The sequence below is a fragment of the Manacus candei genome, unplaced genomic scaffold (genome assembly GCF_025592945.1).
Source record: "Manacus candei isolate 608988 ecotype Guabito, Panama unplaced genomic scaffold, ASM2559294v1 h1tg000149l, whole genome shotgun sequence".
NCBI lineage: Eukaryota > Metazoa > Chordata > Aves > Passeriformes > Pipridae > Manacus > Manacus candei.
Genome location: NW_026138197.1, coordinates 487300 through 502465, shown reverse-complemented (window position 1 = coordinate 502465; position 15166 = coordinate 487300). Strand labels below are relative to the sequence as shown.

General features: G+C 49.7%; 1 protein-coding gene and 1 long non-coding RNA gene across 4 annotated transcripts in view; both read left to right on the top strand.

The window, feature by feature from the left end:
- Positions 1-3091: 3091 nt before the first annotated feature.
- LOC127463061 (uncharacterized) lies at positions 3092-5872 on the top strand. Its single transcript, XR_007900649.1, has 3 exons — positions 3092-3176; positions 4725-4786; positions 4975-5872. It is a non-coding gene; the product is annotated as an uncharacterized LOC127463061 (long non-coding RNA).
- Positions 5873-10121: 4249 nt separating this feature from the next.
- The window catches only part of LOC127463057 (uncharacterized), a 65193-nt gene continuing 60148 nt past the window's right edge, over positions 10122-15166 (top strand). For 2 of the 3 annotated variants that reach the window (XM_051772057.1, XM_051772058.1), the window contains exon 1: positions 10122-13773. In XM_051772057.1, coding sequence (XP_051628017.1) covers positions 10210-13263 — 3054 coding nt within the window. In that variant the 5' untranslated portion in view covers positions 10122-10209 and the 3' untranslated portion in view covers positions 13264-13773. The remainder of the gene's footprint in view (positions 13774-15166) is intronic. The other variant, XM_051772056.1, reaches the window with a different exon arrangement.

The window sequence follows — 15166 nt, the reverse complement described above, 5'->3', positions numbered from 1 at the left end:
CTTTCTCTTAACTCTATTCAATGTATATTGTACAATACTGGCCTGCAGTTCCTGAATGGTTTTATGCTGTGCTTCAATAATATTTCTATTTTCTTGCAGTTTTCTTTCTTTCTGAGTTAGTTCTGATTCCACAGTCAGTTTCCACTGCTTGATCTTCTCAGCCTCTTTGTAGAGTTTTGAGTACAATTCATTCATTGTTTCTATGTTCTATTAAAACAGGTTCCACAGTTTAATCTCAAATGCTATTTAATTAATAATGTTGCAGATAACATATTTATCTCTTAGAAGGGAGTATTTTTTTCCACAGTTGGTGACACAAGCTTATACACGATCAGGAGCCAAAATTTAAATCTTTGTGCATCCACTGTGGCTGTAACAACAGACATTACAGAGAAAGTAGGAGACACAAACACAGGCAACTGGGATAATCTACTTCATTTTCCAAAGGATACTCTGATTTCAATCCTTCTGCCTTTCAACAGACCATTCAGAACCACTTCCACAAAGATATCTAAGTGGATTAAAACCCCCAGACTTCCTAGACACTTGAAAAAAAAAAAAACCAAACCAAAAATAACAAACTTGGAATCACTTTAATTTTTAAAGGTTTGTCTCCAGGTTTGTTCACTAAATCACAAATATCTCCTCTAACTGATTCACTTTTAAATAGGAGACAGAACATGATTATTCCCTTCTGACTATTTCCTTTAGTCCTAAATTATCTACTGAATAATGCTTTAGGCACTGTTTGGGAACAAATTAAGAGGCCCCAAGAAGTTAGATATGCAGAGTTGATACTTAGCTGACCTCTTCATCTACTTCAGAGCAAAGTTTTACTTGCTGTGACATTGTAGCTGAAACATGAAAAGATTTTTATCAATGTATTTCTAAAAAAAGTATCAGTGAAACTGTATTTAACAGCATTACAGCTATGAGACTGTTAAGACTACTCATGAATATTAAAACATTAAAAAAATAAAAGAATATGCACAGTAAATGTTTATTTTAGTCTTACCTGAATCAGCGACTTCACCACGGTTCAGGGTACGGAATGGCAACTTAAAATCATCACCTGGGCATTTGTTAAAACCCTGCACAAATTTTAAAATGAGCTTCTTATGGGTAGGTTTGTGAAGAAGGATTATAAAATCCAGAAAAAAAAAGTACAGCTAATGTGAAAATAGAATTTTTCATTAAGAAAGGAACTGACTACAATTTTCAAAGCCCAAGACATTGGTAATGCCTTTGGAACTCGCTTGCTTCTTACTTCACAGTGGTTTATCAAACTGTTGGTCTTCTGTAGTTTGCTTTATAGACTGAGGTCAAAGGAGGAGCTTTTGATGTAGAGCACTCAGCAGTTCTTGCCTGTCTGTGCACAGGTGCATGGTAAAGGACTCAGGAAGCAAAATTATTTCTTTGAAGGCCAATAGTTGATATTTATTTTTTGCTTTACTTCCAAGGGCAGCTCTAAACCACATGTGATTATGTTTTAGCACGAAAATGTCCTTTTACAAGGTTTTTAGTAACTGAAGTTCGCCTTGTAAATAGCGAAACTCACCTCCTGTTAGAATATCCCGTTTGAATCTAAACAGATTTCAAAAGGAGCCTCGACATGAAAAAATAACTTGTTGAATTCACACAATTCAGTGTGGTAACAGAACATTTTCATTGCACGCTTGATCCGGTGAGAGCAAAACATCAAAGCCACTGTGAGCATCTGAGTGGGGCACTGCTCACTCACTGTGCTGAATTACATCAAACGTGGATTTATCATCAGCGATGTACAGCTACAATTCAGAGCAGATGCTAGAGAAGGTGACTCCCTTCAGTTTTGACAGAAACAACAGCTAAAGGCTTTGAAATTGAAACTGAAGATGTTTTCCCCCAGCACCAATCTTAGCAGTACATATAGTATATGAGTTTAGCGCACAGACTTTCTCGCACGTGTGTGTGTGTGCTTCAATTCAGGGCTCTTCTGGGGGACTCCCCGGACAGAGCACTGTCCCCGTGTCCCCGGGGAGGGGCCCCTGCGCTCTCCCACCGCCCCCTCCTCAGCCGCGGCCTCCAGAGCAGCACAAACCCGAGGCGGGGCCGACGGGCCCTGTCCCTAACGCAGCCCCGCGGCCCGAGCGCTCACCTGGGTTCTGACCGCAGACGGCTGCCCAGCGCTCAGACGCGGCGGCACGAACAATTTAAACGGGTTTTCTTTTTCCATGGCCTCGGAGAAAAAGCGGGGGGCGGGCGAGTCGGCGGCCCCTCCCTGGGGCCGCTGAGGGGAAAGGGCGAAAAGGGCGGGAAGCGACGAGGCGGCGGCGGCCCCTCAGCGCGGCGCGAGCGCGGCGGGGGGCGCCGCCTAGCGGGGCTGCGGGGCCGAGGAGCTGCGGCCGCTCGGGGTGAGGGGCCCGGGACGGCCCCGGGAGCTGCTCCTGCCCGGGGTGAGGGGCCCGGGACGGCCCCGGGAGCTGCTCCCGCTCGGGGTGAGGGGCCCGGGACGGCCCCGGGAGCTGCTCCCGCCCGGGGTGAGGGGCCCGGGACGGCCCCGGGAGCTGCTCCCGCTCGGGGTGAGGGGCCTGGCCGGGAATGGCCCCGGGAGCTGCTCCCGCCCGGGGTGAGGGGCCCGGGACGGCCCCGGGAGCTGGTCCCGCTCGGGGTGAGGGGCCCGGGACGGCCCCGGGAGCTGCTCCCGCCCGGGGTGAGGGGCCCGGGACGGCCCCGGGAGCTGGTCCCGCTCGGGGTGAGGGGCCCGGGACGGCCCCGGGAGCTGCTCCCGCCCGGGGTGAGGGGCCTGGCCGGGAACGGCCCCGGGAGCTGCTCCCGCCCGGGGTGAGGGGCCTGGCCGGGAATGGCCCCGGGAGCTGCTCCCGCTCCGGGTGAGGGGCCCAGAACGGCCCCGGGGCCCGGCGGGACTGCGGGCGGGGGCCCTCGGGCAGCGCCGGCCTGGTCGCGGCCAGCAGAAGGGTCTCTGGGATGGCGCCCGCGGGGCCGGGCGAGGCCGGAACGCCGCCTTGGTCGCCGGCCGGGGGGCACAGCGGGGGCTTCGCCGTCGGGGGGGAAGCCGGAGAGGTCGGGGGGAACGGGGGGTCCGACGGGGAAGGGGAAGGTGTCCCACCTGTGCAGGGAATAGATGGGGGAGACCTCTTATCCTGTGACACCGCCCGGACCACCTGGAGGTGGAGGTGAGTTCTGGGGGGGCCGGAGAGGTCAGTGCGGAACGAGGGGTCCGGCGGGGAAGGGGGGGGGTCCCACCTGTATGGAGAGTAAACAAGGGAGACCTATAATCCATTGTCCTGTGTCACCCCCCATGGACCAAGCGGAGGTGGAGGAGAGTCCCGGCAGCGGGAGAGGTCGATGGGGAACGGGAGGGTCCGGCGGGGAGGCGGGGAGGGGCACCTGCACCGAGAATAAAGAGGCGACACCAATTATCCTGTGACACCCCTCGGAGACCCCTGGACCCCCTGGGAGTCACCTCCACCTCTGAGGGGCTGCGGGGGTCGCTGTGGGGCGGGAGAGGCTTCAGCCTGGGGCTCTGCGAGGGTCGGGGGCAGCCCGAGCAGAAGATGGCTTGGCCCCTTCTTGAGGCGGTGGGAGCCACTTGGGGGGAAAAGGGGGCTCAGGGCGGGCCCATCAGAGGAAAGCTTTTGGTTTAGGCTGTTTTAACAGATAACTGTACTAAAATGTTCTTTCCTACGATACAGAAAAAATAAATTTTAATTAAAAGCAAGTGTCTGCAGCAGAAATTTGGGATCAGGCATTCGACTTATGGGCAGGATAAGTATTCAAATTGAATCAGCTGAGGTCCCAGGTAGCAACCTCAGACCCCTCCGAGGCAGGTACCCACGGCGATTTTTCTCTTCTGAAGGAAAAGGTCTTATCTGGGATCCAGCTGGAGCCTTCTCAAGCATTGCCTGGAGTCTTGATCCCTGATTTGGGGACCTGGAATCACAGAATCAATTAGGTTGGAAAAGACCTCTGAGATCATCATCAGTTGACCAAACACCACCATGTCAACTGGACCAGGGCACTGAGTGCCATGCCCAGTGTTTCCTTAAACACTTCCAGGGACGGTGACTCCACAACCCGGGTGGGGCCTCAGACTCTCCCCTGGAAGCTGCCCGAGATGATATTTTGCTTTCATGGTAAATTGTATCCTACTGAATGCACCTGAGACTCATCCCAGGCATCTCCTGGAGTCTTTTCATTCCTCAAGGGAGCTGAGATCCCAGGGAGCAGCTCCAGACTCTTCCAAGGGTACCAAAGTCACCTGAGATGATTTTTCTTTTTTCTTGTGCATCCTGAGTCTTTCAGGATCTACCTGAGACGACTCCTAGGATTCTCCTGGAGTCTTTTGATCTCTGATTTTGGGACCTGGGACCTGAGTTGCTCACCGTGGGCCCAGAATCTTCCAAGGAAGGTTTCCAATATGGTTTTTTTCCTTTGGAGGTAAATTTTTGCTCTGGAGTCCACTTGAGACTCCTCTCAGGTGCGTCCTGGAGTCTTCACATCTCCTCAAGGAAGATGAATTCCCTGAAAGCACCCCCAGATTCTTCCAGGGAAGCTTCCCAACATGTTTTTGCTTGTTTGGAATTAGCTGTCTATTCTGTGATGCACTTGAAACTCCTCCTGATGTCTCTCAGAGTTGTTTTGTCTGTTGATTTAGACAATTGATATCCTGGGTAGAAGCTCCAAGTCAAGTTCCTGAGATGATTTTTCTGTTTTTTTTCCAGCTGGACCCTTCTCAAACATTGCCTGGAGTCTTTGTCTCTGATTTGGGGACCCGAAATCCCAGGTAGCAACCCCCTGCTCCAGGGGATGATTTTTTGCTTTCTGTAGTTCCTGGATCTTCCAGGATCTATCTGAGACTCCTCTCAGGCTTCTCCTGGAGTCTTTAGCTCTGATTTCAGTATCTGAAATCCTGTGTATCAGCTCCAGACTCCTCCAGGGTAGTTACCCAAGATGTTTTTTCTTCATTGGCAGATCCTGCATCTTCAAGATCTACCTGAGACTCCTCCCAGGCATCCTCCAGAGTCCTTATCTCTGATTTTGGATCTGAATTCCAGGATATCAGCCTGAGACTCCTCCAAGGCAGGTAGCTGAAATGTTTTTTCTCTTTTTGTGGAACCTGAATCTTCCAGGATCTACCCAAGACTCTTCTGGGCATCTCCTGCAGTCTTTTCACTTCTCCTCAAAGGAGTTGAGATCCCAGGTAGCAGCCCCAGACTTGCAGGAATGGTTCCTGGTGCTCCTGGAGCTCCGTGTGCTGGAGGGCCATGACAGCCTGTCCCCATGGAGGGACCAGGCCTGGCCCTGGCTGCCCTGAAGCTTTGTTGCCTAAAATCGGCCTCTAAAAGAAACCCCCAAGGCTCAATTTGTGAGTTTTAGAGGCAGGCATTCTTTATTAGGACGTGCTGCATGATCACAGCACGTTGGGTGCCCTGGGAGTCAGTTCTCCCAAGTGCACACAGAGGTCTCTTCACTACAGCTTATATGTCAGCATTAAATGATTGTTCATTTTTTGTTCCCTGCATTCCTGTTACGTATTCATGACATGTCCCAACACATATTAGCATATATGCATATCCTTATAAGGTCTTGGAGGGACTTCATCGGGGGTCTTCGGTGGTCTTCTGTGTCTCGACCTGCAGTGTTTTGAGTGACTGCCTTATTAATTTCTTTAGGACAATGCTCCTGGTTGTACATCAGCCTGGCACTGCCTGCTCAGCTGCTTCAGCTCCCTTCATTGTTTCCTCACCTTGCTTGGCTGATTTCTTTAAATTGAGATGTAGCAATTTTCCATGGTACATTCTGCTGGAAAAACTGTTAGTACTTGCTACATCTCCAAACTCAGATATCAGCTGCTGCTGGGGCAGCTGCGGATGGGAGGAGGAGGGGTGGGATGGAGGCGGCTGCCTCGGCACAGAGCTGCTGCTTCCTGAGCGAGGTGCTCTGCTCTGCTCTGCTGGACTGGGCACCCGGGGGGCTCCTGAGACACCTCACGGACAGGGTGGGGCCCAAAGGCTCACAATGTCCCCTCGGTTCCAGGAGGCCCCGCAGTGTCACAGTGGCCCCTGGGCACCCTGAGGCCCCACGTCACACAGCCCTGGCAGTTGCCATGGAGATGCCAATGCCCAGAACTGGCTGGAACTGACCCAAGCAGCCCCTTCCAGCACAGCTGCTCATGGCGGGTCCCTTTCGGCTGCTCTGGGGCACCTTTTGCCCATCAGGGAGTGTGTGGGGATCCCCCTCCACAGCCCGGACAGCAGAACAGCGACACCTCCCTGGTGCTGACACCACCCAGAAGCTGAGGGAATGTTTGGTTCTGGTCCTGGGAGCTCTCTGGCTCCTCCAGGTGTGCCAGGGCTCCTGTGGGATGTAGGTGGTCACTCTGTGGGCCAGTGCAGCTCCGTCCCTATGAAGGTGAACAGTGTCACATCCCTCAGACCAGGGACAGTGGACATTGTTGCACTAGTTGGCAGAAAGCCGTGGGAAGGGTAAGCAGGAGAAGGAGACACGGAAGAAGATACAAGACTGCAAGAAGGACCTTGGTTGCTAAGGACTGTAGTTATTTGTATCTGCTAAAGCATATGCTGAATTATGTAGTTTGAGAGAGTAAGCATGAGTAGAAAATTACCAGTTCTGCTTGAATTGCCTATTGTTCTGCCATATAAGTATATACATTATTAAATAAAGGTCTTTGTTTTGCACCGGAACGGAGTCCATGCCCTTGATCGCTACACATCCCTGCCCTTCCCAGCCCTGTCCTCAGAGCCCAAGTGGCACCTGGTGCCAGCTCTTGTCACACCTGGATCCCCTCACCCAGGTAACCTGTGCATGGGGACCAGTGGTGACCCCTTGGCCGTACTGGGGTGATCACCAACCGGGACAGACACCGTGGGTCATTTGATGTGGTTCCTCTGAAGGACCCCAGTGGTAGCAGCTTTCCCTCCAGGCTCTCCAAGCTCTTTGCTCTGGGCAAAGCCAGATGCTGTGATGTCCCAGCCTGAAGGGGAAGGGAGCACCCAAGAACTGTAGATGCTCATGGTCGAAAGGAAGAAGTCAGAGCGTCTGCAAAAACTCACAATGTTTTACTAGCAAATCACACACTTGGCCATGGAAGTTGGTGTGGGAGTGCCTGACCTACTGTATACACACATGGCAGTGAGTTTTGGGGTAGGAAGAAAGGGAAGAGAAAAAGTGACACAACCCATCAGTAAGGGCATGATGTTCATTGTAAATTCTCGTCAGGCTGAACAAAGACACAAGACACATGTCAGTGTTTGAAATAACATAACTTATGTAATTTTTAATAGCTTTAATTAACCTTTTGATTACTTGCTTTAATTAGTCATAAATGCTGTGTTAGGCCTTAAGTCTTTTTTAGCCAGTGTATAGGAAAATTGTCAGAAGCTACTTTGATGACAAGATAGCTTGGGAAAACTACTAAAACTCTAAGTTTTGTTAAACTAATGTGGTGGTTTGGACTAGGCCTTCCTTGGTGACTAGTTTGTAACCAAGGAAGGGTCCAGATTTACCCAGTATTCCCTACGATTTTTACGTAAGCCAGATTCTAAGAAGAAAGGAGGAGAGGCCTTCGTTCTCTTTCCTTCCGGCGGCTTGGAGGTGCAGGTTCCCTGCTGTTGATCTGCCGTGCTGGGGAGCGAGGCCTGGTTAGGCCTTGCCGACCTTGGGAGACAGAGGTTGCCGGCGATCGTTCCGGAGCGACCCTCGGTTGTCCCAGGAGAGTAGTGAGCTATTTCTTTGCTAACTCTTTTAGTGGATAGATATTGGGCTGCTAATTGGGATATTTATATATATATATAATATTTTGGTTTTGTTCCTTTTCCCTTCCCCCTTCCCTTTCCCTTATTTTTAATTGTATATAAATGCAAATATATTTATATATCTCACTTTGGTTGTCTCTCTCTCGTTTCGGGTTTTCTTTCGTTTTTTTTCTCCCTCTTCTCCCTGAGGTTTGAGGGGGGGGGGGAACTCTGGTGGTAAGGTTTGGAGACTTGGCAGGGAGCCAGCTTCAAACCATATCACATTATTTGGTGTTTCCGCCCGGTTTATCTCTGGTTATCTCCGGTTTGTTTTGGTTTTGCCACAGTTGTTTAGGAACAAGTCTGGGAAGGGAGCCAAGTTAGTGCAAACACTGCCCATTGTTTGGGAACACTACCGGGAGAGCTGCCAAGAGCCTATTGTTTATATAAATATAGCTTTGTTTGGGAACAAAGAGAGAAAAAATATATAAACATGGCCTTTTTATTCATTTTCTTGGTTATTTTGGCCATTTTTATATATGCTGCTGGGTATCCAGTGAGAACTAACCCAACAAGCATCTACCAATACCTGCCTTTCCTTAATTATGACATCAAAGGCCTAGTGACTGAGGTCCCTGGGATCAAAATTGTCCCCAATCCTTACCTAAATTGTTTGGCAATGGTTCTACTATTTCTAAAAGCCATGGAAGTGGTGTTTAACATTGGAAAGGTGGTGTGGTACTGCTTTTCTTGTTGCAGGAAACGTCGAAACTCAAAGGGATTTGCTGGAACTTTGGGAAGGGCCTTGAAAAAACCAGTCCCTGGATGGCAAGGAATCTGGGTCAACTTTGGTAAATTGGTAGGGCGTGTGACACCTCCCATTAATTGGGATTTCACACCAGAGCAGGTGTTTGATCCTGATGAGGTGGCACGTCGTCTGGCAGAAGGGTGTTTTTCTTACGAGGACCCAAATATGCAGTTTTTTGCTTTGTACTGGGACCTGGCGAGTGCCTATCGAGCTGCTGTGGATTATGCTCGGAAGACTAAGGTTGAGGCAGAAACTCAAACCCTGCCACCTGAGATACCACTCGCCCCTGTAGTGAAAAGGAAGTCGTGGGTACCAGCGCCCGACACTTTAAGCCTACGACCAGATGGAGAGCAAAACAGGTCAGGAGATGACGGAGAGGGAACTGATACTGATGCCAGTGCCAGAACTCCACCTCTACGAGCAGCAACACCCCGAAAAATGGAAACTACAGAGTTGCGGTCAATGACCCCATCAGAACTCCGGGACTTACAAAAAGATTACACTCGTTGACCTGGTGAGCGAATTCTATTGTGGTTGCTCCGATGCCGAGACCGTGGGGCTAGAGGTCACATGTTGTCAACTGCGGAAGCAGAACAACTAGCTTCCATCTCCGGAGATCGTGAACTTGATCGCTTATTCGCAGAGGAGAAACCCGACCTCAGTCTTTGGGCGCGACTTGTCTTAAGTGTGAGACAAAGGTTTCCATTTAAAGACTATTTACTGTGCCCCGTGAGGAAGTGGACCAAGTTAGAAGACGCCATCCAGTACCTAAGAGAATTGGCATTGTTGGAACTTATGTATGAGGACCCTCATTACGATCCCGTCACTGATGACCCAGAGGTTGCCATTTGCACAATGCCCATGTGGAAGAAGATAATCCAGGGTGCTCCTGCATCATATGTCCATACCTTGACAGGAGTAATGCTTCCAAACATGCCAGAAACACCTGTGAGCATGTTGTGTACGGTTCTGCGACATATGAAAGAAACAATAGAATCTAGGAATGAGTTTTCTAGAGACTATTATGATCCTAGTTACAGACAAAGACCTGAGAGAGATGAGCCTTACGGGCACTTTGATTATGAAGATGACTACGGAGACCACAGGGACAGACGCTACAGAAATAGATCAGCAGACCGGTCTCGACCACGATCTCGATCTTGGTCCCGGTCCCGCTCACGATCTCCTTCCGTCACACGCAGGAGTGAAAACCCTAAGCGTAGATCTAAGCGCAATGACCTGTGGTCCTATCTGCGTGCCCATGGAGAAAACATGAGGAAGTGGGATGGTGAACCTACTTCTAGACTTGAGGCCAGAGTGAAAGAACTAAAACGCAAGGAAGCTGATAAGAAAGTTGTCTACGTAGTAGATGCAGACTTCTTTGAAAAGGAATTGAGATCTCCCAGACGCAGAGGGTCTGGAGTCCGTTTCCAGGACGACAGGAAAGCCTCTGCCAAGCCAAAGCAAAGATCCGACAGTGAATGCTCCGACCAGAGCCAATAGAGGGGCCCTGCCTTCTGCCAGGAGAAGGAGAGGTACGAGAAAGACAACAGGGTTTACTGGACTGTGTGGGTTCGATGGCCTGGCACATCGAATCCTCAGAGATACCAAGCTCTAATAGATACTGGCGCGCAGTGTACATTAATGCCCTCAGGACATAAGAGTATAGAGACTGTTTCAATTTCTGGGGTTACAGGAGGGTCTCAAGAGCTGTCAGTGGTAGAGGCTGAAATAAACCTGACAGGAGACCAGTGGGAAAAACATTCCATTGTGACAGGGCCAGAAGCCCCTTGCATTCTGGGCATGGATTACCTCAAGAGAGGATACTTCAAAGACCCGAAGGGGTACCGATGGGCTTTTGGTATAGCCGCGGTGATTGAAGAGGAATCCAAACGATTATCTGCCCTGCCTGGCCTCTCAGAAGATCCTTCTGTTGTAGGATTACTGCGAGTCGAGGACCAGCAAGTGCCAACAGCCACTAAGACAGTGCATAGGCGACAGTACCGGACTAATCGAGATGCTGTGATCCCCATCCATAAGATGATTCGTAAGCTGGAAAGCCAAGGGGTGGTCAGTAGAACACACTCACCCTTCAATAGCCCCATCTGGCCTGTACGCAAGTCCGATGGCGAATGGAGACTGACGGTGGACTATCGTGGCTTGAATGAAGTCACGCCACCATTGAGTGCTGCTGTACCAGACATGTTGGAGCTCCAATATGAGCTGGAGTCCAAGACAGCGAAGTGGTATGCCACCATCGACATCGCCAATGCATTCTTCTCCATTCCCTTAGCAGCGGAGTGCAGGCCGCAGTTTGCTTTCACGTGGAGAGGTGTGCAGTACACGTGGAACCGACTGCCCCAGGGGTGGAAGCACAGTCCAACAATCTGCCATGGACTGATTCAGGCCACCCTGGAGAAGGGCAAGGCCCCAGAACATATCCAGTACATCGATGACATCATTGTATGGGGGGACACAGCGGAAGAAGTTTTTGAGAAAGGAGAGGAAATCATCCAGATTCTCCTTGATGCCGGTTTCGCCACTAAGAAAAATAAGGTCAAGGGACCCGCCAGAGAGATCCAGTTCCTAGGGGTGAAATGGCAAGATGGACGACGTCAGATACCAACAGATGTCATCAATAAGATTGTAGCCATGGCTCCACCCACCAACAAGAAGGAGACGCAAGCTTTCCTGGGGGCCATAGGCTTCTGGAGAATGCACATCCCTGGGTATAGCCAGATTGTGAGCCCTCTTCACTTTGTGACCCGTAAGAAGAATACCTTTCAGTGGGGTCCTGAACAGCAACAGGCATTTAAACAGATCAAACAAGAGATTGCACATGCCGTGGCTCTTGGACCAGTTCGAATGGGACCAGACGTAAAGAACGTACTTTACACTACAGCTGGAGATAAAGGTCCCTCCTGGAGCCTCTGGCAAAAGGTGCCTGGTGAGACACGAGGGCGACCACTTGGCTTCTGGAGCCGAAGCTACAGGGGTTCTGAAGCCAACTACACTCCTGTGGAAAAAGAAATTCTGGCGGCCTATGAAGGCATACAAGCAGCCTCAGAAGTGGTTGGCACGGAAACACAGCTCCTCCTAGCACCCCGACTACCAGTCCTAAATTGGATGTTCAAAGGGAAGGTGCCCCCTACGCATCATGCCACGGATGCTACATGGAGCAAGTGGATAGCCTTGATTACGCAGCGTGTACGATTGGGAAGCTCAAATCGCCCTGGAATTCTGGAGGTTATCACAAATTGGCCTGAAGGTGGGAACTTCAGCCTGGCAGAAGAAGAGGAAGAACCAGTGAGCCGAGCTGAAGAAGCTCCGCCATTTGATCAGCTGCCAGATGAAGAAAGGCGTTATGCCCTTTTCACTGATGGTTCTTGCCGAATTGTAGGAAGGAACCGGAAGTGGAAAGCGGCCGTTTGGAGTCCCACCCGACGAGTGGCAGAAGCCGCTGAGGGTCAAGGCGAGTCAAGTCAATTTGCAGAGCTCAAAGCTGTCCAATTGGCCCTGGACATTGCTGAACGAGAAGGATGGCCAAGGCTCTACCTCTACACAGACTCGTGGATGATAGCCAATGCTCTATGGGGATGGTTAGATCGATGGAAGAAGATGAACTGGAGGCGTGGAGGAAAACCCATCTGGGCTGCTGACTTGTGGCAGGACGTTGCTGCCAGAGCGAAGAATCTGAATGTGAGAGTCCACCATGTAGATGCCCACATGTCCAAGAAGCGAGCTAATGAAGAACATAATAACAACAGAGAAGCAGACCGAGCTGCACAGATAGGAGTGTCACAAGTAGACCTAGACTGGCAGCAGAAAGGAGAATTGTTTCTAGCTCGATGGGCCCATGATGCTTCCGGTCATCAGGGCCGAGATGCCACCCACAGATGGGCACGAGACCGAGGGGTGGATTTAAGCATGGATGTAATTTCTGAAGTTATCCATGATTGTGAGACTTGTGCCGCTATTAAGCAGGCAAAAAGACTGAAGCCCCTGTGGTATGGTGGACGATGGGATAAGTATAAGTATGGAGAGGCATGGCAGGTTGATTATATCAAACTGCCACAGACCCGCCAAGGTAAGTGCTATGTATTTACCATGGTGGAAGCAACAACAGGATGGTTAGAGACTTTTTCAGTGCCCCACGCAACGGCCCGAAATACCATTCTAGGCCTTGAAAAGCAAGTTTTGTGGAGACACGGGACCCCAGAACGTATTGAGTCGGACAACGGGACTCATTTCAAAAATGAATTAGTCACCACTTGGGCGAGAGAACATGGTATCGAATGGGTGTACCACATTCCTTACCATGCACCAGCTGCTGGGAAGGTTGAGAGATATAACGGACTGTTGAAGACAACTCTAAAGTCATTAGGTGAGGGGACTTATAAAAACTGGGACAAGAACTTAGCCAAGGCTACCTGGCTAGTTAACACCAGGGGTTCTGTCAACCGAGCTGGCCCCGCACAAGCAGAATCCCTTCACATTGTTGATGGAGATAAAGTTCCAGCAATCCATTTGAGGGGAATGCTAGGGAAAGCTGTTTGGGTTACCCCTGCCTCAGGCCAAGACAAGCCCATTCGTGGGATTGTCTTTGCTCAAGGGCCAGGAAATACGTGGTGGATAATGAGGAAGGATGGAGTCATCCAGTGTGTGCCTCAAGGAAATTTAGCCTTGGGGAAAAACTAATTGTATGTCCTGAGTTGTGTTTTTACAGGAAGCCAGTCACCAGATGAGAGAGAGAGAGAGACCTGAACTAAGCTGGTGCTGGTATCCAGTGATGAGACAGTCCAGTGATGAAACAGCCATAAATCAGAACTGTAATTGTGACTGAGGAGACCAAAGATCTGGACTGAACTGAACTGACATTGGTATTGATTTTTCCAACGACGAGACAACTGCGCTGAGAGACCAACAAGGACTATATATATATATATATATGTATATGTGTATAAATACGCGCGGGATGTAGGCGAACGTGAGACATAGGTGTTACGTAAAAATAGTATGGAATAAGGGGTGGAGAATGTGGTGGTTTGGGCTAGGCCTTCCTTGGTGACTAGTTTGTAACCAAGGAAGGGTCCAGATTTACCCAGTATTCCCTACGATTTTTACGTAAGCTGGGCTATAAGAAGAAAGGAGGAGAGGCCTTCGCTCTTTCCTTCCGGCGGCTTGGAGGTGCAGGTTCCCTGCTGTTGAGTCTGCCGTGTTGGGGAGCGAGGCCTGGTTAGGCCTTGTCGACCTTGGGAGACAGAGGTTGCCGGCGATCGTTCCGGAGCGACCCTCGGTTGTCCCAGGAGAGTAGTGAGCTATTTCTTTGCTAACTCTTTTAGTGGATAGATATTGGGCTGCTAATTGGGATATTTATATATATATATAATATTTTGGTTTTGTTCCTTTTCCCTTCCCCCTTCCCTTTCCCTTATTTTTAATTGTATATAAGTGCAAATATATTTATATATCTCACTTTGGTTCTCTCTCTCTTGTTTCGGGTTTTCTTTCGTTTTTTTTCTCCCTCTTCTCCCTGAGGTTTGAGGGGGGGGGGAACTCTAGTGGTAAGGTTTGGAGACTTGGCAGGGAGCCAGCTTCAAACCATATCAACTAACTTTGATAAGCTTCAATTAACAGAGCCCAGGAGAGAAAGATCAATTGTTGAAATTCAAGATCTGGAATGAACTAGAAGGATATTTTGCAGAAAGCAACAGATAAAGAAAAAGTTAACAAAGAATTCAGTGTATGTGCTGGAAGGTCCCTACTGGAGGAAAAAGCTAGAAAAATACCAAAAAATGTGGACCTAATTAGCATAGAAAATGAGAAATTACTAACCAACAGAAGGTAGAATACTAAGTAGTGAAAGAGAATTATTCAATAAAGAACCGATGAACATTAAATTCTTTTTAAAGTTAAAAATGTATAAATAGGTGAAAAGGTGATTATTGCTGTCTGTGTGAAGGCAGGATTTTTGTTGGCCACCCAGCGCTGTGAATAAAGTAATGCCTTGCTTTCTGACACTAAAAACACAGAATCGACCAGACCAACCCATGGGGAAGTGCTGTCTCCCTGGGGCCTGGGTAAGGGGAGTCACCAAGAAACTTCCCATCCAGTTATGGCCCACTGATTGTTATCCACTGCTGGTTTTCCAGGTGGGCAATGACAAATTCCCAACAAGAATTCCGAAGGCATTCAAGAGGGACCTCAGGGCATTGGGGTGGCAGGTTGAGGGATCTGGAGTTCAGGTTGTGTTCTCCTCTATCCAGTTACAGGGCAAGAAACATGAAAACCCTAGAGATGAACTGGCTTTGAGACTGGTGTTACCAGTAGAATTTTGGGGGGTTTTTGGTCATGGTCAGTTTATGTGACACTGAGCCTGCTGGCACAGATGGTGTCCACTTGTCTCAAAGGGGAAAAAGGATCTTGGCTCAGGAGTTAGCAGGGCTCCTTGGGAGAGCTGTAAACTAGATTTGAAGGGGGATGAAGGCAGGCTCGATAGAGATGAGCCTGGGGGTGGCACACCAAGGTCTGAGGGACACTGAGCTAAGCGAGGTCCACTGGTCTGAACAATCTCAGTCTGTGAGGAGGCTCTTGGCTCCCG